Source organism: Sapajus apella, unplaced genomic scaffold (assembly GCF_009761245.1).
Source record: "Sapajus apella isolate SASKATOON/1434 unplaced genomic scaffold, GSC_monkey_1.0 scaffold87, whole genome shotgun sequence".
Classification (NCBI taxonomy): Eukaryota; Metazoa; Chordata; class Mammalia; order Primates; family Cebidae; genus Sapajus; species Sapajus apella.
The window spans coordinates 4,515,310-4,542,496 of record NW_022437027.1 but is presented as its reverse complement, the minus strand read 5'-3'; the positions used below and the strand labels follow the sequence as shown (position 1 = coordinate 4,542,496).

The 27,187-nt window shown below is 43.0% G+C and overlaps 2 protein-coding genes across 7 annotated transcripts in view; one reads left to right on the top strand and one right to left on the bottom strand.

Annotated features, from left to right (window-relative positions):
- Window positions 1-15,054, top strand: part of HADH (hydroxyacyl-CoA dehydrogenase) — a 45,450-nt gene extending 30,396 nt beyond the window's left edge. The window contains exons 5-8 of the mRNA XM_032254827.1: window positions 3,304-3,393; window positions 7,649-7,721; window positions 13,094-13,210; window positions 14,109-15,054. Of these exons, the coding sequence (XP_032110718.1) occupies window positions 3,304-3,393; window positions 7,649-7,721; window positions 13,094-13,210; window positions 14,109-14,227 (399 nt within the window). The 3' untranslated portion in view covers window positions 14,228-15,054. The remainder of the gene's footprint in view (window positions 1-3,303; window positions 3,394-7,648; window positions 7,722-13,093; window positions 13,211-14,108) is intronic.
- Window positions 15,055-24,157: 9,103 nt separating this feature from the next.
- Window positions 24,158-27,187, bottom strand: part of LEF1 (lymphoid enhancer binding factor 1) — a 124,374-nt gene continuing 121,344 nt past the window's right edge. For 4 of the 6 annotated variants that reach the window (XM_032254824.1, XM_032254823.1, XM_032254822.1 and 1 more), the window contains one exon: window positions 24,158-25,365. Coding sequence is in view for 3 of the 6 variants with exons in the window: in XM_032254823.1 (XP_032110714.1) it covers window positions 25,286-25,365 (80 nt within the window). In the remaining 3 variants the exon portion in view is untranslated. The remainder of the gene's footprint in view (window positions 25,366-27,187) is intronic. The other 2 variants (XM_032254821.1, XM_032254825.1) reach the window with 2 other exon arrangements.

The following is a 27,187-nucleotide window of genomic DNA, read 5'->3' as shown; positions in this document are numbered from 1 at the left end:
TGTAATCCCAGAACTTTGGGAGGTTGTAATCTCAGAGCTTTTGGGGGAATGAGGAGGATAAAGGAAGGAAAAGGGAGTTGGAAACAGCAATAATGAAGAAAACGGATGATACACACTCCCAAAGAGGCCACAGCCAGACTCTGGAGGTGGAAGCGAGTGGATTGCTTGAGACCCAGGGGTTTGAGACCAGCCTGGGCAACAAGACCCCATCTCTACAAAAAAAATAAAAACTTAGCCAGGTGTTTTGGTGCACGCACATAGTTTCAGGTACTTGGAAGGCTGAAGTGGGAGGATTGATTGAGCCTGGGAGGTTGAGGCTGTAGTGAGCTGTGATTGCACCACTGCACTCCAGCCTGGACGACAGAGCAAGATACTATATATATTAAAAAAATACTGTAAAAATAAAAGAAATAAGATAAAATAAAAGCAGCTTCTGATAGTCTTGAGCCTCCTAACCACAAACCTGGAAGGTGTGGGGGAGGCAGGGAGGGTTTCCCCAATATCCTATTTGGAATGCTTGGCGACTCCAGTCTGTTGGAGTTGGAGTCACAGTAGGCAATTTGCACCTGAAATGTGGCAACTTGCCTTTTACAGGGCCCTAATTACAGGGTCTGAGGAGCAGCCGCCTATTAAAGTAGCATTTGTTCTGAGGTTGAGGAGTTATTGCCCTGCAAAGTGTGGGGGACGCTGATGCTGCCATGCGGGTGATGTGGAGCCAGGCAAACCTCCAGAGACTGGCGGTGGCCTCTCTGGGAGTGTGTATTGTCTGTTTTCATTATGGTTATTGCCTTGTTCAATTCCCTTTTCCTTCCTTTATCCTCCTCATTCCCCCCACCACTACTTAGCATAAGCATTTTTAATAAGTTACAACAATGACTGCATTTTTTTAGAGTTTTCTCTCAAGTGACAACTTTGACCATCTTGCAACAGGACTTTTATCTGTCTTGCTAACATTGCTTCTCAGCTTCTTCCTACTTTCTCCTATGCCCTAAGGCTGTTTTTGAAGAAGTTGAAGAATGAAGGGAAGGGGTTTGGGGAACAGAAGAAACAGCATTTATCCTCCTGCAGATAGAAGCAAAGAAGTGGCATGCATGTCCAGCATTTCAGTACTTGGTCTAATTGATTTCTTTAGTTATTATATTGTACTTATAAGTGTTTTAGAGATAGATACATTCTGTAGATTTATTTTAATAATGTTTTCAACTGCATTTATCTGGTAATGTATGCTTATGTCTTTGGAAATGTAGTGTGTTGGTTGTTAACACCTGATATTTAGCAAATGTTACCATTTTTCTAAAAAGCATTTTGTAAAAGTGCTCTTCTCTGTTCAGTTTTTATTGTTAAACTTTAGCTCTTGCTAGTGTTGCTGACAAAATGACTTGTATAATAAGCTAAGTGGCTCCTTTACTTAGGACTGGGCTCATTTAAATGTGTGTATATATGTGTGTGTGTGTGTATATATATATATTTTCAGACTCTATTGGAACTATGAGCAGCATATCTATACAAATTGCAGTTTGTTGAATGAATGAATGAATAAATGAATAAACATGCATCTTTCCTGCTTAAAAAAAAGCAACAAACCTTCACTGTTGTTAACCCTTTTAAACCAAAAACTTCTTTTGAAAACCCCATAGTCATCAGTGTTTGTCCCAGTTCAGTCTGTGGTTTTGATGGAGACTTTTTAGACCTCCTTTCAAACAGCTCTGGGATTGTTTAATTTGTGGTACCCTCAGGGTGGCTTCTGGTCTTTCTCATCCTGCTCATCATCTCCATCTTCACTATGCCTTTTTCTGTTTCCATCCATTCACTTCTCTTAGTGTCGTGACATGACACCACAGTCCAGTTCTCACAGGAGTGGGAACTCTTCTTCGTTTATATAGCACCTTTCATCCCTGCACAGACACTAGCTCATTAGTTCATCAAGTCAGAGGGTCCTCTTGCACAGGGAAGGCATGCCCATGATCCCCATTTCAGAGAACAGAGGTGAGGCACTGCCTAAGACCACATGAAGGGTCTGAAGTAGAAGTCAAGCTTTATTGCTTTGACTCTGGTTGAAGTTCTTTACAGGCCTTTCTTTACATTTTACACACACACACACGTTTAACTTCACCTGGTTCTTTCCATTTACCAAAATCTAATTCCTGACAGATGAGTTATTTAAATGTTTACTGAGGACTGACTCTGCCAGGCATTGTGCTTGGTAACGTCCCCTACAGATGCCAATAGGGCAGCCTTTGTGCCCTTGCCTGCACCTCACAGAGGTCAGGAGGGCTGCTGGAGCAGGTGGCAGGCCCCACTTGCCGTAAATGAAAGCCTTCCCCAGCAGGATGAGTCTGTTCTGAAGCCAAGGGGCCACTGGCTTCTAGAACATCTGTATGAGAGAGGGTGGGGTCCTGGGAGGAATACTCAGGTAGGAATCCAGGAGACCTGTGACTTGGGCAAATTATTCTGCTTTCCTGGGACTCCTCCTTATCTATAATAGAAGGTCAAGTCCAATGCAGAAACTTTAAGGGCAAGCATCATATACTTCCGGACTTCAAATAATTAAATAACACATGTCAGCATTTACTGAGCGTTTGTGCTGAGGCCTAGTGCCTTACTCCTAATCTAATTTCATTCTTACCTCAACTCCTTGAGGTAGACAGAGTGATTTCAGTTTCAAGAAACATGCTCAGGGTCATACAGACAGTGGTACAACTGAACCCAGGCTTGTCTCTACAACAAAACCTGTAACACTGTCCTATACACACATGTATGCACACACTTGTATCTTAAGCCTTGATTTTGTATATTCTACAGTACTCTGTCTTTTTTTTTTTTTTTTTTTTGCGATGGAGTCTCGATCTGTTGCCAGGCTGGAATGCAGTGGCGTGATCTCGGCTCACTGCAACCTCTGCCTCCTGAGTTCAAGCGATTCTCCTACCTCAGCCTCCCGAGTAGCTGCGACTACAGACATGCACCACCACACCCAGCTAACTTTTGTATTTTTAGTAGAGACAGGGTTACATCATGTTGGCCAGGATGGTCTCAATTTCTTGACCTTGTGATCCGCCCGCTTCAGCCTCCCAGAGTGCTGGGATTACAGGCGTGAACCACTGAGCCTGACCCCTGTTGTTGTAAAGTAGTCATTTTGGGAAACACATTGTTTCTGGCTTGAGATTCCTACTTCTGTGCTGAAACTCAAACTATTTTGTTGCCTATATGGAGCCTTTTGATCAATCATTCCTTGAACTATTCTACTGATTCTACTGAAGTTACTTGCTGACTCTCTGGTCATAATTCTCTGCTTTGCATTTTCAGGTCATTAAAACACCAATGACCAGCCAGAAGACATTTGAGTCTTTGGTAGACTTTACCAAAACCCTAGGAAAGCATCCTGTTTCTTGCAAGGTAAGAGTATGGGTAGCTTGGGAAGAAGGTAGTTGTTTTCTTCTTGGAACCTGACTTATTAGAATGATGTGAGTGAAGGAGCATTGGTTACTGCAAGCCTGTCTATGTGCTGCAAAGAGCAGGCTGCGCTTCCTGTTCTAGTTTGCAGACAGGGAAACTGGACTCCTAAACCATGCCTAAGGCCGTCAGTTGGATAGTCTGAGACCTGAATGAAGCTCAGGACTCCAGCTAAGCAGAAGACATGGGTCTGCTCTCTGGGTCTTGGCTTTTGTCTCCTGATGGATGGCTGCATTTTCATAAATGGTTTTGGTTGCCCAATCAGCGTTAACTTCCATTTGGCCAATGGGAGTCAGAACCCTGTGCGTCAGGTTCAGCCTGGTAAACACATACATCCCTAACAGAAAATGAGGGCTTTCATTTTGGAAAAAATACTACAGATAAATAAATGATAAGACAGTAAGAGACCAACCTGCCCAAAGTGCAATAAGGAAGCTGTTTTTCACCCAAAGTTGCATTATATTTTTGTTTGTTGTTTTGTTTTTCAAGAAGAAGCATGGTTTAGTGGGAAGCCTGCTTGACCTCCAGCTTTTTTTCCCCTTTCTTAAGCTATTGTTTATTATATGTAAAATAATCGCAGTTGCTGAAATGATAACCTACCTGAAGGTAATTATTTTTATTACCTTCGGTTTCTCTATTTGCTTTTGTTCCTCTTTAGTTCCCCCAGTATTTGGGGACTGTACTTAACGCATGACTTTGCAGTTTTTCTAAAGGGATAGTTGTGTCACAAGATGCTACACCATTACAAAGATTTACATATAAGTCATTTACTTTCCTTTTTTACCATAATCCTTTATATCATTATAGTTCTCATAGCATACTTTTGCTTTCTAAAATATTCTCGAGTTTGAACTCACAGTACTATACTACCATGAAAAATCATGTTGTTCATGAATCATCTGAAGAAGCCATCTGTTGAGGTGGACTCCAGCAGCCAAAGAGAGCAGACTTGTGTGTCCTGCTCCTCCCCATCTGTGGGTAGAGTGTTGCTAGGGAGTGTCACGTTTTAACACCCATTTTTTGTTGGTTTAGTTCTGTGGTTTTAAGTCATTTAGATTTTTTAAATCATATATTAAGAAGTGGATGTTATGATTGTACTTTCTTACCCAATTATGCTTTGTTAGTGGAAGAAAGTAGTAATAGTATTGAAAAGAACATCAGTGCGAGACATAAAGATGTGGAAATAGAGGTACAGGGAAAAGCTAATGATTATCTTCAGCAGCATGATCATTAATTCACAAATTGATGATTCGTCTTCCATCAGAGTGGCCATGGCAGCTGCAGAGATGGGAACTCTTTGTTCTGATAAAATTGTCCTTGTTAGGTCATTCCAGAACTCTTTCTCTGTGTGGTGTCTTAAGGGCTTTCAGAGGGCTTTTCTGGGTCATTTATAGAAGCTCTTGATGAGGCATTCAGACAATATATGACAACCACATAGGACAAGGGTCAGCAAACTTCTGTAAAAGACTGGGTAGTGAATATTTTCGACCATATAGTCTCTGTTGCAAGTACTCAGTTCTATTGTTGTAGCATGAAAAGAGCCATAGACAGCATATGCAGCGTGAGTGCAATATGCACTGTGCTCCAGTAAAACTTGACTTACAAAAACAGGCTGCAGGCTGGATTTGGCCTGCAGTATTGTACTTCGCCAATATGTGTCATAGAAGAGGGACATTCATGTGCCTGGAATGTGCCTTCTTAGTTGAGACTTCACGAGGAGATTGTGGTATAGAGGTTAAAGGTATGAACTAACCTAGCTGAGTTCAAATCCTGGCACCAGCACTTATTAGTTGTGTAACGTTAGGCAAGCTACTTAACCTCGCTGTGCCTCAGTATCCTCATGCCTCACACAGGATAATTATAGTACCTGTCTCACAGGGTTATTATGAGGAATGAATAAATTAATATTTTTAAAGTATTTAAAACAGTACCTGGCACACAGTAAGTAAATATAATGTGTTTAATAAATAATCTGAAAAAATATAATGGATTTGGTTATATAAAATAAAATTGCATTATTTAAAGATTATGTCTCCTGCCAAGCACAGTGCCTCACACCCATAATCCCAGCACTTTGGTAGGCCTAGCCAGGTGGATCACTTAAGCCCAGGAGTTCGAGACCAGCCTGGACAACATGGCAAAACCCCTCTCTACAAAAAAATACAAAAAAAAAAAAAAATAGCTGGGCATGTGGTCCCAGCTACTTGGGAGGCTGAGGTGGGAGGGTCACTTGAGCCCAGGAAGTGGAAGATGCAGTGAGCTCAGATCACGCCACTGCACTCCAGCCTGGGCAACAGAGCAAGACTCTGTCTCAAAAAAAAAAAAAAAAAAAAAAAAAAGACTATGTCTCTTCAGATTCCACCAATATCCTAAGAGTATCTGTCTCTCTGCATACTCAGTAGCATCAAATATTATTGCAATGAGGGAAAAAACCTTTGATAATCTTATTAACAAAAATGCACATTTCTTTACTAGTGAGTTTAATTTTTTTTTTTTTTTGAGACAGAGTCACGCTTTTTCTCCCACACTGGAGTGCAATGGCATAGTCTTGGCTCACTGCAACCTCCACCTCCTGGATTCAAGCTATTCTTTTGCCTCAGCCACCCAAGTAGCTGGGACTACAGGCACATGCCACCACACCCAACTAATTTTTATATTTTTAGTAGAGACGGGGTTTCACTATGTTGGCTAGGCTGGTCTTGAACTCCTGACCTCGTGATCCTCCCACCTCGGCCTCCCAAAGTGCTGGGATTACAGGTGTGAGCCACTGTGCCTGGCCAGGAAGTTTGAATATTTATTGAGTCTTGGCACTTTTTTCTTATTGAGCTCTATGAGCTCTTTCTGTAGAAGATATTAACTATTCTAACTGGAGCAAATGTTTTTCTCAGGCTGCTTTCTGACTGTGACCTTATCTGCGGTGTGTCTCATGTTCTTAGGCACCCTATCTTGAGTTTCTATAGCGAACCTTTTGAAGTTGAAAAGAGTATTTTTGCCTCAATTATACAATCAGTATTGTTCCATAATCTTGATTAAGCTGATAAAACTTGTTTGTGCATCTTTGTGCTTGTGTGGCGATAGATGGGGTTGAGGCTTGGTTTCAGCTTGCCCAAGGTTAAAAGAGGTTCACATCCTTTGCGTTACTTTCCAGTTTCCCCTCATGCAGTCAGGTTAGCTCTGTGAGGACTGTGTGGTCATCTGTAATTCAGACATTAAGGGAGTGCCTGGTGTGTGCTAGAAACGGAATGCACAGCTCGGGCCAGGGTGAGGATTTCTGCCCTCAGGAGGATGACAGCCTTTTGACAAAAGAGGAGGCACCATTTGCCTTTGGAAATAAGCTTCAACAAAAAATCACACATCTATTTTTCTCTAAAAGTCCCCAAAAGAGATCACTAGATAAAATCCAAATCTCACACCTGTCCTCTGGAAAGATGGTTAATATTAGTTACTGAGAAGGGAAACGTATGAAAGGGGTTTGTGGCACAGGGGTCACCCCAGGATGCAGAGGTCTTGGGGGATGTGGTGTGTAAGGCCAGCTTTCTGCCAGGGGCTCTGCTCCTTTGTCCCAGCACCTGCTCCCAACGCAGCTCTACTGCACTGTGCGCTGGAACCTGAGAAGATGCTGAGTAGCCTAGCAGTGCCTCCAAGGAGCCTGGAAAGCAGTGCTCCTTTGAGGACTGTTCAAGATGGAGTGTGACGTTTGTAGATTCTTGAAAGGGAAGTGGGAGGAAAGAGGAGGAATAAAGGGGCTACCATTTGAGTGTAGCATTGTGTGTACAGGATTTTATGTGTTTACTGATTTGTCTTCACAACTTTGAGACAGAAACTGTCCCCCCCAATTCACAGAGGATGAAACTGAAGTTTAAAGCAGCAGAAGGATGAAGAGAGTATTCAAGATTGAGCCCAAATCTGCCTGTCCCAGAGCCATGCTCTTCCAGGTGACCCCTGTGCCTTGATCTGCCTTTATGTCAGGATCTGTGCAGTGGGGCATCTAGGTTTGAATTTTTTTTAAGTACTATGATTGTTGGATAAATCGTCATATGAGATAGAAATAAGGCTGCGCTGCAAATTTTGAAAATGTACAGCTTGATAAATGGGGGCATATGTGATCCAGGGTAAGAAGGGGCGATTTGGTGACTTTACAAAAGATACCATTTCATGAAAGTGTACTAGTTGTCTGTTTTTCTCTCTCCCAAAACAGGACACTCCTGGGTTTATTGTGAACCGCCTCCTGATTCCATACCTCATGGAAGCAATCAGGCTGTATGAACGAGGTATCCTTCCTGACCCAGGCCAGGAGCAGCAGGCCATAGCTTCTGGCACCACTGTCTGGAATTCTGTGTCTCTGGGAGGGGTCAGGCTGTGCAGAGTGGAAGAAGCAGTGTCTGTTTTCTAGCTGTATGAACTCAGCTGCACCTGGGGCCCTGGTACCTTTTTCACAGTTTTCCCAAAGCCTCCTGGCTTCCCTGTGAGGCCTCTGAGAAGGGATTCTAGAACTCCCATCACCCACCCTACAGTCCCTGCCAAAGCAATTGCACGGCCGGCCCAGATTTATATCCTGGATCTCTGTTTTTGATTAAAAGATTTACTGCTTTTAAAAATAATCATCATGTAAAAATCACTAGGCTAGTGATTTTTGTTCTAAAACTTGTGACTGACAGGTGATGAGAAATATGTGATAAGGCCGATATGTGTTAAGGACAGTTTTTAGCAGTCTTGTGTCTGTCCTTACTGAATGATGCCATGATGTACTTTTTGAAACCTTAAGAATGGTCTAAACCTTTTTCCTCAATACTTGATTGATGAAGAATGCTTTTCTCTGCTGTAGAAATAATGGGCTTGGGACAGGGTCCAGTTTTCTAAATTGATTGGCATCCTCCTGCCTGCTTTCCCTCCCTGGTTTCTGGAAAGGTAGCTATCATGTCTGCTTCAAAGGCAAACAACCCTTAATAGGACTGGATAAAAAGCAAGTGTAAAAAAAAAAAAAGCAAGTGTAATTGTTTTCAATAACTTCATTCATAAATGCTCACTCCCGAGAGTGTCATTTTTGAAACAAAACATTTACACCAGCTCTTCCAGAGAGATGAAAGCACATTTGCTTCCTCAAAATCTGCTTTAAATATTAAAACTTTTGTCTATGGTTTATGGGAGCAATTGCCTCACTTCTGCTCCAAGATCAAACCAACACTTCTCTGTTTATCTATCAACAAATATGCCTAATTACACCTCAAAGAAGGCACAGAGCATTTTGCCCTACCTTGAAAGGCAGTTGTATGTGTGGCTTTTTTTTTTTAAATAAAATGTAATGTTTTAGAATGTAGCATGTGAGAGATCCACCTCTTAATGGTGTTTTCCTCGCTGTCCGTCTGATACATTCTCCACTGCACCAAGTATCAGATGGTAAGTTGAAAGCCCTCTTCTTGTCTTAGGTCCCTTTCTGTACAGGTGGATGCCCTTTGGCCCTCACCATCCCCGGCCACCTGTGCAGTGAAGCTGGAAGGGCAGGACCTGGCCTCTGGACATGCTCTTAGTTTGCTCTAGGCATGGGCTTTGACAGCCTGCCATTGCTGGTCCGTCTGCTTCTTTTTCCACCTCCTTCTCACAATCTGCTTCTGAAGGAGCTGGGTATCCTGCCCGGGGTGGGTGCTGCTTCCACACTGCACAGTATGGTCACACCCCAGGCCTCTCACCATGTCTCCGCGCTGACCCCCTGCTTCTCCTCAGCCAGCACAGAGGAGTGCTCAGAGCACGCCCACCACGCCATCTCTCTCCCGCAGTTCCACCTTGAAGCTTCAAGCATCTGGAGGCCCCTCTCTTGTCTGCCACATCTGTTCATCACTTTTGATTCCTTCCTGTCATGCCTGTTCCACCTCTTCATTCCAGCTTCTCCCCATCCTAGTCAGGCTGCCTTCATGAAGTTCCTCAGGCAGCAGAGGAATTCACGCTACTCATGTCTTTTCCGGACTGGTCTCCACTACCGCGCTTACTGAGAAGGTATCATGTTGTCCAGAAAGTTGAGACGCCTACTGCATCTGCCCACACACCCCTGCACAGCCTCGTCAGATGCTCTGTGACTGTTTCTGAACTCATGTAGGGAGAATGTTTCTGTAACACACTGTTGATATACCTGGGGCTCCACACACATGGTTTGGCCAATGCTGCCTGGAGTGGTACAGGCTCGCTGGAAGGATGTGTGGGCTGTCATTGGTCAGGCCTCATGGATGACCGGCCCCCGCCACCAGCACTTCTCGCCCGTCCCCATGGGATCTCATGGAGGCTCACACCCCCTTGCTCTGCTGTCTGGCGACTCATCCTGGCTTCCATGTTGGGCCTTCTTTCCCAGTGTCCCAGCTCTGTCCTCACTCTTCCTGTTGCTCTTGTTCCTTCATACTGTGACTGAGGCCTGATGTATGCCCCAGTCACTGTCACTCCTGTGGGTCAGAGGGACAGAGGCTGGATAGGCTGTGCCTGACAGTAAACCACTGCCCTTGCCAGGCACCCATTCCTAATGGCCAGTGTGGGCAGGGTGGTGGGGCTGCATGGTCAGCTCTTGGGAGAACCATAAGCCTGCTCCTCAGTCACCACGTGACATCCTGCTCACATTGTTGCCCCTGCTGAAGCCAGGGTCAGTGTTTCTCTGGTGACCTGCCATATACAGGCTCTGCCAGAGAGCCTTCCTTCTGACTCCTGTGCCCCTGCTGTCACCACCGCAGACTCTACTCCTGCCATTCCCACACGGCCCACCTGAGTGTCTGCGGAGCTCCCAGCTAGATGTCATCTCTGTCATCACAACTCTTCCTGCTTTGGTTCTCCCTTGGGTCACTTGTCACTGTCTTCCCTGTGACATGGCAGGTGTTTTCTTTTCCTTACTGTACTCTCCTTTCTGGAGCACTCTCTGGGTCTTTCTCATCTTCATATGCCCCAAGGTGCCTGGGTAGGACAGGCACACAGGCAGCTGCTGATGAGTAAAAATGCCGTTTCTGAGTTGTTGCTGGGCGCCTCTGTTGTTGATGCTAAGTATGGTTGGCAGGTGGTGCTGCTGAGCCAGCCAAAAAAGAGATGTTGGGCAAGTCCTAGGCCCTCAGCTGTGCCATCTGGAGTTCACTGAGGAAGCTTTCCTTTGCTGTCTTGTCTAGAGTTATGGGCTTTTAACCAGAGGGAGTGGGAGAAGGTGTCCCATGAGCCTCCTAAAGTTGATAAAGAATTTGGGGTCTATGTGCATTTTTTATGGAGAGGGTGTTTGATTGTCAAAGAGGTACTTGATTCTGAAGAAGTTTAGGAATTCCACAGCTAACTCTCACTTGGTACACCAATCTCTATATTTTATTTCTCTCATTCTGTAAGTTTTCCTCTTTTATTCTGCATTATTGAGAACAGGATTTTTAGAGTTATGCTGACTTTGTAGAGTTATTTAGATATTTTTCTATCATGTGCTGTATCTTCATATTATTTCTTCAAATAAAACAGTCCTCAAGTGAGTCTCTGGATCTGGAATTATAACCTTGCTTCTAGGGTTCACTGTCCTGTCCTTGAATAGATTTCATTAAATGGCTTTAGCTGAGTTGTAACCATTATGCTGTCAGATTTCTGTCCCAGAGAGACTGCCCATAATAAATGAACCAGCACATGAGCATGTTAGGTTGTGATGAGTAATTGTGGAAAAGAGGATAGTAAAGTCAAAAGATGACAAGAGTCTTTTCCTGGCCTTTTTTTTTTTAGTGCTGGGAGTTGCTTTTTTTATATGAGGGAGGAGAAGAGACTCTCTGAAAAATGACAACTGAGCAGAGGCCTGGAGGAAGTGAGCGACTGAGCCCCAAAGCTGTCTGAGGGTGGTGTCCTAGGCACAAGGAGTATATCTCAAGCCCTGAGGAGCATACAAGGCCGGTACTTCCAGCATTCCAGGGCTCTACTAATACAGAAGCCACGGGGCCTTCCTAATGAAATCCTCTGACTGAATCCATCTTTAAGCTTCATAGCCATACCCCAAAGATGCTGTGTTCCTTCCCATTCCTGCCTCTGCATGTGCTGTTCTCTCTACCTAGAATGCCCTTCCTGGTCTGCTCATCTCAGGATTCTCTTCACCTTTTAGGACCCAGGCATAGGGGTGGTTTTGGTGAAGCCCTGGCAATGTGAGTAAATCTCTCCATCTTTGCCCACACAGAGCTGTGTGAATTGTGACTCTTCACGTCTTGTTATGTTGAAGCTTTTGGCTTACACATCTGAGGTCTCCCATTATATCATGAGTACCCTGAAGGCTTGTCTTGTTTCTCTTTATCTCATTCTACATCTCTAGTGCCTGTTACATAATAAATAGAAGTTGAATGAATGAATGAATGAATGAGGCTGCCTATATTATTATTTTTGTTTCTTTGCTTTCTTATGGCCTAAAACTCAACTCATGATTTCTCAGGAGTCCCTAATCCTAATTAGTGTAGTTATTAGTAACATCAACCATAATAAATAATTGAGTGGTATTTTAATCACCTTAAAATGCCTTGAAATCCTTTGGCATAACTTTAGTACTTTATATGCTTTTAAAAAATACTGTCTTTATCAGTGTTTAGGTTGTTTCTCTCTGAGTGTCTTCACATTTTTCCCCTTTTTCTTTAGCTTTGGTCTGATTGGCTTCTTTGTGCTTTGGAGCAAAATTCTACATAGCCACTTGTTGCAGACTTTAAGGGAATAGGTTGGTCTCTGCAAGGCCTCTTGGGGCCAAAGGACGTAGTACGAATACATTTCCAAGGGAAAAGCACATTGATCCTTGTCTTCGTCTACTTAACAGACTTCCAAACATGTATGGTAATTCTGACTTGAGTTTGGGCTTTTCTTTAAAAGATATCTTGACTAATAGGATTGTGTGAATGTGCCAGGGGAATTCTCCTTACCTGTAAAACCCAAAAAGCTGGGAAAAAAATATACATACAGTAACTATACATATAAAAGCAGAAAGCTTCGTTTTCTTTTTTAAGAAAATTTATTTATAAATCAAAAGTATGCTCTTAGCATTAAGTGATATTTTAATAAATGATTCCAGAGTTGGAAAACCCCAATTTATTTGAAAATACCTGAAGTTTCCAGGCCTGGAGGCTTCTGTCTCCATGAACTGCGTATCAGTACTCCGGAATTCACCTCAGTGATGCAGTAGGTTTGAAAATCTTAGGCTGGCCATTGTGGCTCCCACCTGTAGTCTCAGCACTTTGGGAAGCTGAGGCAGGAGGATCACTTGAGGTCAGGAGTTCGAGATCAGCCTGGCCAACATGATGAAACCCTGTCTCTACTAAAAATAAAAATATTAGCCGGGTGTGGTGGCACACACCTGTAGTCCCAGCCACTCAGGAGGCTGAGGCAGGAGAATCACTTGCACCCAGGAGGTAGATATTGCAGTGAGTGGAGATTGTGCCATTGCACTTCAGCCTGGGTGACAGAGCAAGACTGTGTCTCAAAAAACAAAAACAAACAAACAAAAAACTTAAAACCTATTTGGCATGTACTTTAGAGACAAAATTTTACCCAAGCCAGAAATTCTCACTCTAGACATTTTTTGAATGTGCAGCATATAACATTCTAGTAATTCCGGGGCTAACCCTGTGATAGGGAGAATTCAAGGAAAGGTGGTGGTGACCCAGTGCTGCCCTTTTCTCTTTAGGTGATGCATCCAAAGAAGACATTGACACTGCTATGAAGTTAGGAGCCGGTTACCCCATGGGCCCATTTGAGCTTCTAGATTATGTCGGGCTGGATACTACGAAGTTCATCATAGATGGTAGGAATTGGAATTCTTTGTTGTCTTCAATTGAGTTGAGGTCATTTTTAAATTATAATGACTTTTTAAAACAGAAGTTAGCAGGGGTCTTAGCAAAGACCTTCCAAAATCCTGCCTCACCAGGTTGAGGATTCATGAACAGATGGCAGGAGAAGGAAGAATGTAACTGTCTAGTGTCTCTTAACAGGGTAACCTTTAAAAAATAACAACAACTTTATGGAGTCACAAAAAGTTACAAATACAGCACAGACAGGTCTGTGTGCCCTTCACCCAGTTTCCCCATGGTTATATAGCCATAGTATAATATTAAATCCCAGGAAATTGACATTGGTACACTGTGTTATTTTATCACATACATTGATTTGTGTAACCTCCGTTGCAAGCAAGATACACATCCATTTAAAAAAATATATCCATTGTAATGTAACAGCTCTGAAGACAGTAAATATAATGAAACTGGACTACCGAAGTTGAATGTAGCTGTCTATTCCCAAGTTTAACAGAACGCTAGTTGAAGAATGAAATTTTGAATTTTATATGGATGCAAAATACCAATAGCAGGAAATCATATTTTTTAACATGCATTCTGAAATTTAACTGTGCCACTGGTGAATCCAACCAGCAAATGAATGGCTTCTGGTAGCGTACCTGGGCCTTTGGCCTTAGTGACTTCCGGAAAGACACTGGATAAACAGGAAGGCCTGGAGTAGGGCCAGGCTTCAGGTAGCACAGGTGGGTGGCAGTGCAGCACCTTTGGGGCTGATGTGGCCACACCAGCACAGCCTGCCTGACGGGCTCTCGCACATCAGAGGCAGGCCTCCAGACTCGCCCTTGGGAATGCCAAAGTGTAAAATAAACCCAGCACTTCATCCTGAGTTCTTTCCCCTCCTCTCAATAGGGTGGCATGAAACAGATGCGAAGAACTCATTGTTTCAGCCCAGCCCATCTTTGAATAAGCTGGTAACAGAGAACAAGTTGGGAAAGAAGACTGGAGAAGGATTTTACAAATACAAATGATGCGCAACTTCTCCGGCTCTGAGAAGAAGCCCTGAGAGTGCTCACCAGCCAGTGCCCCGAGTGCCTGCGGGAATGCTCTGGTCAGACGTTCCCTCACACAGCACAGTCTAATCAATGTGCATTTTGATTGTAATCTGTCTGAAGTGATTATTACACCAATTACAGCAGTAATAGATTCTCCATTAAGAACTAATTTCTTTTTTTTAGTCTGTTCATTTCTGTGTATTTTCTAAACAGCTTTACACCCTTGGTGCCTTGGAGCAAACATTTTTTTTGAGCCTTGTCATTTTTGTGAATAATTGCTTGGATTGGTTCTCTCATCAAGGGGAAGTACTTCCTGTGACAGTGCGAGTACACTGTGTTCACTGTTGCTGCGTGGGAGAGTCACAAGCCACTGGTACACACCTGGTGTGTCTGAAGCACTGCAGCGAGCAGCACCTAGATCTTGCCTTTATAAGAACATTTTACTACCTGCAGCTTTGAGCCTTGCCCTGCATTCTGGACACAACATAAGATGTTGTGTCTTCGTTCAGCTCATCGTCAAGATGCTGCTGCTGGATGGGTCGGCGTGTCTCTGTGTGCATGGTTTGCAGGAGGAGGTCGGTTTTCATGGTCATTCAGTTCCACACATCTTAATGATTACTGTCTGTCTGTGACTTTTTTTCCATGAGAAATCACCTTTGCAAATTACCTATAAAAATTGACTCCACTAAAATACGATGTTTTAGTCTGTGAAAATTTGAATTAAAAAAATTGTATAATATAAAATTGTAATACACTCAAATGATTATAAAAGTAAAAAGTTGATAATTTAGGCAGAAACTCTTTCCCATCTTCTTTGGCCTGCTGTTAATTTTTAAAGTGGGAGCGACGGGGAGGGAATGGCAGGCGAAGGCATTTGTGTGAAACCTGCCTGTGGCTGTCGCTGCCAGATTTCTTACCAGGAAAGCAGTAGTAAGGGTACAGAGAACAGTTTTTAAGGAACATCTGTTTCTTCTTTGCCAACAAAGTGAAACTGTGTAATGTAAGCTTCTTTTAATCATTGGCTTGAGAAAGTGTCCTTCAAGATAGAATTTTGGAGTTGGAAAGAGATCAGAAATCCTGAGGTCCAGTAGCTTCATTAGCAGAAAGCTTAAGTGATATGCCCAAAAGCTTAGATATTTTGTAGCAGAGCCTCTCCTAGAACTAGGTTTTGATAAAATGAAATACAAAATAGCCCATTTGAAAATCTTAGACCCAAACTTTCTGTTAGGACTCTCCCTAAAATGGGCGTCCTTGTTTGGTGTCCTTGATCATAGTTCTAATAGTTGAGAGATTTTATTTTCTTCATTTTATAACTGATAAAAGGGAACTTACTAATTTTAAAAACTTGAATCTATAGAATAGTGGAAAGATAAATACATCGGTACATTTCTACCACACACAGAACCTGGGTAGGACACTTTTAGGTTATTCTTATAAAACCCTGCCTAACGAACAAAAGGAAGCACCTGTGAGGCCACCCGCATTTCCATCGCTAAAGGTTACCCTTGTGGTCTGGCAGCTCCCTGCTTTTTCTGAGGCTGGCTCTTGACCTTTGACATGAGGCCTGGGTCTAAGAGGGGGCCTCACTTCCTTACTGTCTCACCAGACTCCCCATAGGATGCAGGTTCTTGTCCTGGAAATGGCGGGATTCTTCTTTGATTACTGAATTCCAGGAAAGATGTAACTCAGCAGTGCAACCATCAGTCTGCCAGGATGAGAGGATGGGGGCTGCAGCAGTCTTTCTGGCTGGTGTTTTAAAATGCGCTTTAAGCCTACCAAATAGTCAGAAGGCCTGGCCTCTCGGCATCCTTTTATCATTTTCAAAAAATATTTTCCATGCACCATGTTTGGGACCAGGAAGGGATATTGAACATCCTTTCCTTAGACATGGGAGGTGAGGGAGTGGCTTTTCTTTCCCAACTCCACGTCTCTGTGTTCTCAGGTGAATGTAGTTGCTTGCCATGGAGAGCTCTTGGGGTGGGGTGGCGGGGAGGAAGGTCATGTCAGTTAGGTTCTCTCCTTCCAAATATAGGCCTGCTGCTGCCATTTGCTTCAGCCTGTGGTTGGGAAGTGAGGCTTAGTGAGAACCCCAGGTGCCTTGCATCATCCTTCACTGTGTTTTGGTAGCATTTGTTCAAGAGGGAAGGTGGGTCCTGGCAGTGCTGCTGGGTCTGGCGTCACTGCTCTTGGTTCTCCTCACCTCCCCAAATTTGCCTCCTAACCATCTTAAATCTTTTATGACATTTGAAAGTCAGGACTAAGTTTTAGGTCAAGAGGATACTTTTTTTTTTGAGACAGAGTTTCACTCTTGTTGCCCAGGCTGGAGTGTAGTGGCACAATCTCGGCTCACTGCAACCTCCACCTCCTGGGTTCAAGCGATTCTCCTGCTTCAGCCTCCCGAGTAGCTGGGATTACAGGCATGTGCCACTACGCCCAGCTAATTTTGTATTTTTAGTAGAGACTAAAATGTTGATCAGGCTGGTCTTGAACTCCTGACCTCAGGTGATCCGCCTGCCTCGGCCTCCCAAAGTGCTGGGATTACAGATGTGAGCCACCTTGCCCAGCTAAGAGGACACTTTTTTTCTTCCTGTACTTCCTCTTAGTGATATCTTTATTCATCTATAATACAAGTGAAAGTTTGATATTAAAAAGAAAACCAGACAACGTATGAGATGATTTGCTGAAAAAGTGCGCCCCTGAGCATGACCATCACCTATACTGCAATTGTTTAGTGAAACGGAGTTCTCTGAAGGATCGTTTGAACGCTTACTAAGATGTCTTTGTAAAATAAAATTCATGGCCCTTTAATGTTCTTAAGATTCACTGTTAGTAGTAGTTTTTCAGGGGAAAATGGCCGGTTAAGTTTTTCTGACATCAGTTGTAAAGTGTATTTCCACTTTGGGAACTGTGCAGTGACGCAGCGTGGGGTAAGGTGGAACCATGTCTCGGAACTGGGAAACTACGGTGTTAGAAAATGACTCTCCACTGGGTGCCATTGAATAGTAAGTTTTTTCACTAACACGTCAGCTTTCAGAAACGCATTTGAGATTCAACCAGTCATCACTGGAGAGGGTACAACTACTATGTTCATCACGGCTTCTATAACAACATACACTAATGATGCTTTCTCTTTGTGAGTTGTACTGTTCACATATTTGAAACAAGCTTTTGTCTTATCCCACCTTGATTTTAATCCCTTTAACATTTCAGCCTAAGTAACTCATTAAGTCTACCAAAAATACAAGGTGTGGCTGTAATTTTATGAGACTAATTTTCTTGTAAACAGGCATTGATGCTACATAAATAGTAATCTGAAAAAAAATGCTTTGAACAGTGAAATCATGGCTGTGTTTCAGTACTATACTTTGAAAGAACCCATTTGGCTGTGTAAATTCTATTTTTTAAATTGATCTCAGTGTTTCATCATCACAGTTTTAACGTCTATTTTAGCATATTGTTCTTGCTACTATTTGACATGGCAGAACAAAACTCCTGAAAGGCAGAGAATCCTGTCATTGATACTGATGTTATTCAATGTTTTAGTGAAAATCACTAACTATAGCTGCTGCAGGATTAACCAGTACAACTAATTGTCAGCTTGGGCTTTGAAATTAAACCAACTTGGGTTCTAGTTCTCAGTTCCACTGTCTTTACCTATGTAACCTCGAGAAGTTATTTGTTTTCTGGGTATATCTGGAAGAATGAGCATAAGGATGGAACCTATGCCATAGGTTGCTGGGGACGGAGTGAAGCAGGTTTCAAGTGCTGAGCACACTGCCTTGCATCTATAGGCCAATTGTAAAGGAAGACCCAGTAACCTGTGTTCACTAGGGTTACACATGACAGCCCTGAACATGTGACAGCAGTGGGGAGTAGGCTGAAGATTCAGAACAAGCCCGAGTCTTGGAAAAGTGAGTCTCAGAAGTTAAGCAGTTGGGCTACCCGGCAAAAAGCCCAGTGCTGGAGCTCTGCACGCTACCCCACAGCTCCTCTGGAAGGTCTTCCCACACTTTCAGAGAGGTGCTGGTTGGGGCTAGTCAGAAAGGGGTTGCTGTCACTCAGGTAGGCTACATGTTATGTGTGAGCAGTAGACTGGATGATTTAAGACCCCAGAAAAACAGCAAGTGTGTAGGAAAGAAGTTCCCAAGATTCTCCTAACACATGATAATTAGAGAGGTGGTGGCATCTGAACAGGAGCAGAATGATGCTTCACTGTATCGTAATGTAGTTTTATTTGTTTATTCATTTGAGATGGAGTCTTGCTCTGTCACCTAGGCTGGAGTACAGTAATGTGATCTCGGCTCACTGCAACCTCCACCTCCTGGGTTCAAGCAATTCTTCTGCCACAGCCCCCCTAGTAGCTGGGATTACAAGCACCCACCACCACACCTAGATAATTTTTTAATTTTTAGTAGTGATGAGGTTTCACCTTGTTGGCCAGGCTGGTCTCGAACTTCTGACCTCAGTGACCCAGCTGTCTTGGCCTTCCAAAGTGCTAGGATTACAGGCGTGAGCCGTCATGCCTGGCCTGTAACATAGTTTTAAATGACATTAGGTGATTCCTAAAGATTTCTTTAGAACAAAATTGTGGGATTGAATCCCTGCTAGGTCTATTATTTAGCAAAGGGAGCAACAGGATAGCCCCTAGGGTTGAAACAAATTCAAGCTGCTCTTGATTCATCATCAAGGAGGGGAGAGGATACCATAGTTAACTTAAACAATAGTTTGTCAAGCTGGGTGTGGTGGTGTATACCTGTAATACCAGGTACTTGAGAGGCTAAGGTGGAGGATTGTATGAGCCCAGGAGATTGAGTCGAGCCTGGGCAACATAGCAAGACCCCATCTCTTAGAAAAAAATTAGTCTGTCGAGGTAGAACTGATCTGGATGACAGCGTAGCAATGCAGGCCTTCATGGTATCGATAAACTTCACCAAGACACCTCAGCCTCACTTCTATAGCTGCAGCTACTGGAATACTCTACCAGAAAATGTAGTCTGTTCTCAGGCAAGCAGGTATAATAAGAACTCTGCCCTTGCTACCTGCTCGTGCACAGCCACTTGACCTCTTCACTCAGATTGCAGGTATAGAAGACAGGAAACTGGGATGCCTCTAAAACTAGTAGTGAGGGAGAATGGCATTTTTGAAACGGAATTTTCTACTTGAGGCGGTTTCAACGGCTCCCAACTGCCTTGTTCCGGAGCTGTGTGGAGGTTTTGGTATATGCCGCTGGGAAAGTAGTTTTCTGGAGCCCTTTAGCCTTAATATTCAAGTTGTAGGGAAGGGTGGGAGTGCAGCATAATCTATCCCTTCACCACACCGATTTGTAGTAGGACCAAAGGAGGTGGAATAGAAAAGGTCTGTCCAACCCCAAAGTCTACATATCAGGCAGAGACTTAAGCTTACACACACACACACACACACACTCTCTCTCTCTCTCTCTCTCTCTCTCTCTGTCTCTCTCTCTCTCGTCAGAGTGAACAGCACACACAGGAGGCTTAAAACCAGCTACCCTTTGAGCACTCAGTCTCATGGTGGATTCTGCCACTAGCTGGCACAATGTTCTCACAAGTCACAGGCCTAATGTAAGGGTATTAAAACTTTTATCTTGATTCTTAAGTCTTGTGTGTGTATGTGTGCGTGCACGTGTGCACCCTCACATATATCCTTTATTAAATACATCCCTTTATTAAAATAATCACAGTTAATCCCAAATGCCAGGAGAGGACAGCACATCTCATTCCCACGATTTGCAGTTTCCAGTGCCTGTCCCTTTCCATTTAACCACGGCCTCCATGGGACTCTACACCCCATGGTCCCTGATCACCCCTTGACATCCTCATCCCTGCCAGCTAAAGATCTCATCATCCGGTCAGAGAGATGCTGTTCTGGGGAGCAAAGGCCTGGGGAAGAACAGAGACAATCTAAACAAATCTGAGTATAAAAGTTGCAGGGGCCACAATGTTGTCTTTCCTTCAGGTGGAAAGCACTTGAAAGTAGCGTGGTTTTTGTAAGGGCTGCTGCCTGGATGGGTTTGCACTCTCTAGGACCAGGCACTGAGGAAAGATCAGCCGCAGCTAATTGGAACCTGAGAAGCAAAGCAGGCACAGCCTGTACCAGATGCCAGCATGTGGCGAGCAGATGAGATTGCTCACAAAGCACCTCTAGGCTTTGGTGAGCCCTGCAGTGAGCACTGCACAGCCTTGGCTTTGTGCAGCGCTGAAGGTTGTCTCCAGGGCTGAGCGTGGAGGGCAGACGAGACTCTAAAGCCACTGTTGCCTTCCTCCCATTGAGCAGTGGGACTGAACTAACTTTGAAAGGCCCTGTAATGACAACCAGGCCAACTTGTGGGGCTCTGTTTTACTGAGGTTGCCTCATGCATCTTCCTGTTGGGGAAAAAAATCATTATGGTATAGAATATAATTCAGTGATTCCACTGAGTTCAGATTCTGAGACAAGTTAAAGATGGAGAAGAGAAAATGTCTACGAATTCCACAGTGACCAGAGAGAAAACAGGTAAGGTGATGTGTGATGACATCTATTTGTATGCAGTGTTTTCATTCCATTTGACAAAATTTTTCTACCAATTTCTCTCTTATTTAGTGAAGATCAAAAATTTAATTAATTTAGCTGGTAACATCTCAAGCTATTATATATGAAGAAAAATAGTTACACGAACACATCAGTGTAGACGACCCAATAAAATCCAAACTCTGCCCCTTATGTACAAGTACTTCCATGATCCTGACTCCAAAACAGAGTGCTTAGTCCTGTTACCAACTGCTTCCCTGGGCAGAGTATGCTCACATATTCTATGGCTGCAAGGCAATACATAAACAAGATATTTTTTGCCCTGGACAAAAAAGCATGCTTTCTAACACATTATGAAATAATTCAAGGGGAAATTACTAGTCACTTCCTATCAGGCTTCTCTCTTGTTTGCCTCTCATATACCCTGGCAGAGGCCTGTGATTCCTTAGTCCATGAGGAAGTGTGCCCAGAGGGGTTTAGTGTGCAGTTCCCAACAGCGGGTTGAGTAGACTGTCCAGGTCTGCAGACGCTAAACCTAGGCTTTCCCCACCGTGCCACCTCCTTCCTGATATAACCTGTTTTAAGTCCAAATTACCGTTCAGGGAAAAGGACCCTTGCACATTATAACAAATGCAGACAGTAGGCATTTCTTCTATGCCTACAGCATACAGACAATACAAAACATTTTTCTGGTGTCCAGTAATTTGAGCATAGCCCATCAGAAAGTGCTCAGTAAAAATGTATTGAATGAGTGCATCTATTATTTAACACCAGTTTACTGTTGATGAACAATGCCATAAACAACATTAGCACTGCTTCTTCAATAAAGTTAAGTAGACAGTTATCACTTGTCTCAGGTTTTGCTATAAATTATTAATTTTAATTAACATGTATAGTTTCAGTTTACTTTGATTCATGCTAATGTTTAAATAGCTGCTGTTGGTACACCCTGCTTAGAGGTGTACTTGAGTCACCTTGGTGCACTCTCCCTGAGTCACACCGGGCTGCAGAGTAAAGATAATAACGTTTTCTCAGAAGAGAGTTGAAGAAATTTAGAACAGCCACTTCCAGAATAATATCCACTGAATTATAGCCAAGAAAACCAATGATCTTTTTTTTTCCCACAATACATCAGTATAAATGGCATACAGAGTGACATCCTTCTGTTAGTATGAAGATACTTAATTGCCATCAAATTTTCTTTTCTATTAAACAGTAGTCCGCATTTTCTTGTGTGTGTATCCTTGAAGTTGGGTTTCACAGGGAAGCTCTTAAGGCTCTTATCTTCCACGCCTGGAAGATCACATTCTGTGGCAGAAGTGGTAAATGTAATTTTCCAACACCTACTACATCGTGTGGATCTTGGGTGCCTCTTCTCTGTCAGAACTGTGACTTACTCCCTCATGACCATTCTTTAAAAGCACAGCCACACAGACATCTTGCTATTTTTCATAGGCCCTTTATTAGAGTTTCTATATTGTCGCAGTCTTAGACCAAACGAGAGGAAAAAATTACTGTCTAATACTTAAGACAACTGTAGTCATGAAACAGTTCAAAGTCACCTTCCAGCTAAACAGGTAGTTGCCAGCAGCCCTAGCAACCAAACTAAAACCAGGAGGAAAGCACCCCTTCATAAGGACTTGCATGCCAGCTGTGACCTCAGAGAAGGCTCCACTCCCAGAAAGAAGGCTGACCTAGCCTCTTCTTGGCACACAATTCAGCTCTGAGTTAGCCGCAGGGAAGGAGGCCAAATCCCTTCAAGATCAAACAGCAGTAGTGGCCAGAGGAGTGTCCCTCTCCCCACAGACACTCCCTTTATCCCTATCTCTAGGGGGACTCTTGACTCTCCCCCCAGAACTGCTGCCTACAGAAAGCAGGATTTGGGCAGAATGAGCCACGAATGAGCACTGTGCACTGACATCAAAGTTATTTGGGAAAAATTATTCTGGAAGAAATACAGGAAACTACGAAGGGATCAAGTTTGTGGAAAGAACTGGCTGAGGGTCCAAACAAGGCATTTCTTTCAACTTCACTAATTTTTTGTAAAGTTGAAAGAAATGGATTATTTGGACATAGCAGGATATAAATACCCGAGACTCGGGGCGTGGCCTTTGCACGCCAAGGGAGAGAAGTTGAGTGGGCTTTGGCCAAACCTTGAGTCTCAGGTATAGATCCTGCAATGCCTGTTACCTTGATGAACAGACTTTTATTATTAATTGCTTTCTCTCAAGATCCAGAAAAGCCCATCCATGTGTTGGTGAAATGCTTCACTGTCACTTCCTTTATTATTTTGTTGGATTTTTTTAGTTAATTCCCCAAAAGATCATGGTGGCAGCTTTAGACTGCTTTTAAAAACTATTTGGTTTATGCATGTTGAGAAAACTCTGAGAGAGATAATTTTCAAATGAAGTTCTGGCCAGGGCTGAATATGAAACCTTTATAACAAGTAGGTCCCCTGAACATAATACTTATTTTTTTCCTGGTTCCAGTTTAGGACTAAATGAAGAGGAATTGGAAGGGTTCCAGAGGATAGTAATGAAAATGATTAAAGGACTGATGATGAAAGGTTCAAGGAATTGGGATTACTTAGCCTGGAGAAGAGAAATTTGAGGGGTGATTTAATGGCAATCTTCAAGTACAGTATGAGGAGGGTTATTATAAGTATGGTAGCCAGCTGTTCCCCAGCTGCACTGAAGGTTAGGAAGGGGAAATCGAACTAGAATTTCAGCAGAGAGGTTTAAGTTGGACAAGTGATTATGGTTCTCAAAGTAGCTCAAGGGATAGAAAACCATTGTGGAATACCATGACATATTCACTGTTAAAATATAGTTTTTCCTAACCAGATACCAACTTAGAACATGTACCAGTAAGGTAAAAATTATGAAATACAACTCAAGACTTAGAAAATGTTGACTGGGAAGATGGATGGGGGTGTTAAGACATTCCTTCACCACTGGGACCCCACGATGTGGAAGCCCAGTTTGAACACCAATGAGCTATGAAGAGAGGTGGAACCTGTGCACTTCCCATGAGCAGCACACCAGATGGGGGGAGCCCACAAGAATCTGTGCTCAGGAAAGGACTCACTTCCAACTGAATCCTGGCAACCCTCTTTTTTCCTTTAACCCTGTTTCATACCCACATCTGGAAAAGGAGGAGGGAGAGGCCCAAACCATACGAGTGCTTTTGAGGACTGCATGTCTAGGAGAGAGGGCAGGGTGCCCCTTTGTCGCTGCTGCTGGCCTGTCCCTGGAGAAGGCTGCACCAGCAGCGCCCCTCTGTCATGGGCTGCTCCTCTTTACAAACCAGCTCTGTCCTGGCCTGTGGATTTAGTTCATTACCAATTTTACGTTATCAGGAACTTGACTCTTTATAAAATGACACTTTTAAAGAATGTTTTATTACAAAGCTTCTTTTAAAAAATGCTCAGCACGTTAACTCAAACTGGAATGACAAACGTTAGATGACAGTTTTGGGCAAAGGCTGTGCCTTGCTATTTAAAAAAAAATGGGTACATTGATGCTCATTTTAACAACTGGCATAAAATCCCACTAATTGGCTAATAAAAACAGATACAAATACAGAACATTTAAAGTAATAACAATTCAAGTGCTGGGCTTTTTACAACAAGGGGGTGAGAAGGAAAGAAATGAAAATTCACTGCAAACCAGTCTGCTGAATGCATCTGTTAAGGTTTACCGTTTAAAAAAAGAAAAGAAGAAAACAGAAGAAAAAATAAACTGAAACAGGGCTGCCAATGGCTACCAACAGAGTAGATTTGGCTACTACATTTATTTAGCTCTATCGAACACCTTACAAGGACGGAGAAGCCACTATTTGTTACAGGCAATTCACAGAGAAGCCACTTATTGGACAAGCTATCTCAGAAAAAGGCTTCTTTTTATTTCATTATTCCAAACTTTTCCAGACCTTTGAATTTTATTTAAAAGCTCATAGCTAGCAAAATATACAAGAAAATTAAAACTAAAAAGTGTAAATTAAAAAAATTCAAGTTTAAAAAAAGCAAACAAAAAAAAACTGATCATTTTGCACTGTTAAATAAAAGCTGTAGGAGAAAAGAAGAGAAAGAAAAATGAAGACAGAAACAAAGAGGGAACTCTTCCACGAACTCCTCCACTGGGGTGCTGATGGATGTGCTGGTTGCTGGCTCCAGTTGCGCATGGCAGGCAAATGCAGCCAAGTTACTGTCCTTGCCGAAAGGTTACCGGTTTAAATGCAAGATGCTCTGGGAAGTGCACACAGAGATGAGGGGAGAAGAGCTGCTCAGCTGCCCCACAGCCTGCTAGCATTCTCATGTACTTTTACATTTCCTTTTAAAAAATCTTTTTATGCTTTATTTTGGAACTTGGCTCTCGCAGTAGACAAAAGGGGGATTGGCAGTGATTGTCTTTATGGATCAGCGTCTCTAGCAGTGACCTCAGGGTAAAGTTGGTGTCAGTGTTCCTTAGGGGTCGACTGTGCAGGCCATGGAGACAGTCTGGGTTTTCAACAAGCTTCCATCTCCAGAAGAGGTCCCGGGGTCGCTGCCTTGGCTTTGCACGTTGGGAATGAGCTTCGTTTTCCACCTCAAGAAGGAACAAATGAAATGCTATTAATATGAATTCGCTGTAGGTCTTTAGATTATAACTTCTATTCCATACTGTACATGTCTTATAACCTCTGAATTTAATTAATCCATTTTGTTAATTTGGAGATGGATGGCTAAAACAAATTGCTCTATGCAGCCAAAAATTCTGAGAGTATACTACAGAGTTATTATAGTGACATTTTTACTTTGGTTCCATGTATATGTATGCACAGGGTTATGATGTGAAATGTAGCTAATACTCTGGGTCATGGTAAAAAGAAAAAAAAAAGTCTGAAAAACACCAGTAGGAAAGAGCCAAACAGAAACAGGGAAGGCGGGCAACAGCCAGATCATGGAAAGATGTGTCATTCTGCAGTGTTTGGTGCTTCTAGTCCACTGTGGGAAGCCATTGTATGATTCTACATAGGACAGACATATTCACATTACCCAGCGCACTGCCAACTCCTGTGATGCTATGTGCTCTGTTCACTTATATTCACAGTCCAGGGGATATAAACCTCTCCCTTTTTGCTTAAGACTTTACAATTTTCAAGATTTTTTTTCCTTCCTAACAGCTAGGATCTCTAATGTTGGCCTCGGAAAGGACGCTCAGCAAGTATGTTAAAGTAATGTGGCCAGATATTGGTCATGATAATGATTTTCAAAAAAGAACTCCCACGTCCCCAAAGCTTTAATAATCTGAGATTTTTTTCAAAAGTGATTAAAAATAAAATGTAACATTGTAATAAGATGAGACAAAGACAAAAGGAAAGTAAAAGCATGGCAAAGTTCTGTTCCTCCACTCCAGAGAGCACCTGCTTCCACGGCTTTGAACTTGGGGAGGCTGCTTTCCTTTGGTGGCAGCGATGCTGGAAGCACCTTCTCAACCTGGGTCCCTCAACAGTCTCAGATGAATCCCAACTCTTTATGCCTGTAATTGTGCTATCCTTGTTACAAGCAGAAGTTTCCTTTTAGAAACTCATTCAAAATAATAGTGGATTATTGTACACTTCCGTTTGAATGGAAAAAGAAAAAAAAGGAAGCTCTGACACAGTTTAATGATGAAAACAAAACTCTGGATGGCAAGTTACGGTCCATGAAGTACTTTGCACAGAAGGATGCTGACCTATGGGATGGGAAGTGCGAGGACACCTGCCCCTCAGGCTGTTGAAAGGAGAGGTTTGGTTCCTGTACTTAAGGTGTTTACAAAGTGCACAGCACAGAGGGAGCCCTGTGAGCAGGTTAGCCAGTATTTGTATTCCAATTATGCCCAATGCTGCTCCTAAAAATGATCGGAACTGCAAAGAAGCTATTTGTGTATCTGGGTAGCTACTGAAAAAGCAAAAACCAACCAACCAACAAAAACAAAACAGGAGGAAATCAGCCACAGAATGATTTCAACTGAGGTCTTTCAATGACCATTTCAATTCCTATTCTCTTGGGAAAATTAACCATTCATTCCCTGCTTAACAGGAAAACACTACAGCATGTTGATATTTTAACTGAACAGAGGTATGGATCCCTTATGTAGGAGAATCAAAGTGCTATGAGGGACCCTGCCTTTCCATAGAGAAAGAAACAGGGCTTTAGCGGAGGCTGGGATGGGAGAGAGGGCACCCCACAGATTTCTATTTACATTATAATTTTGCATCACAGATTTTCAAAGACTTGGTCCAGGTTGTTCTTCCTGGGAAGGTTTTCCTCTCAGTCTAACATAAAAACATTTAGTTTCCTGATGAGGCCTGGCCTTGAAGTCCTAGGCTAGTGCCTGAGACAAGCACTGGGTCTCAGAGTAAACTGGCCACTGGCAGCCAGGAACG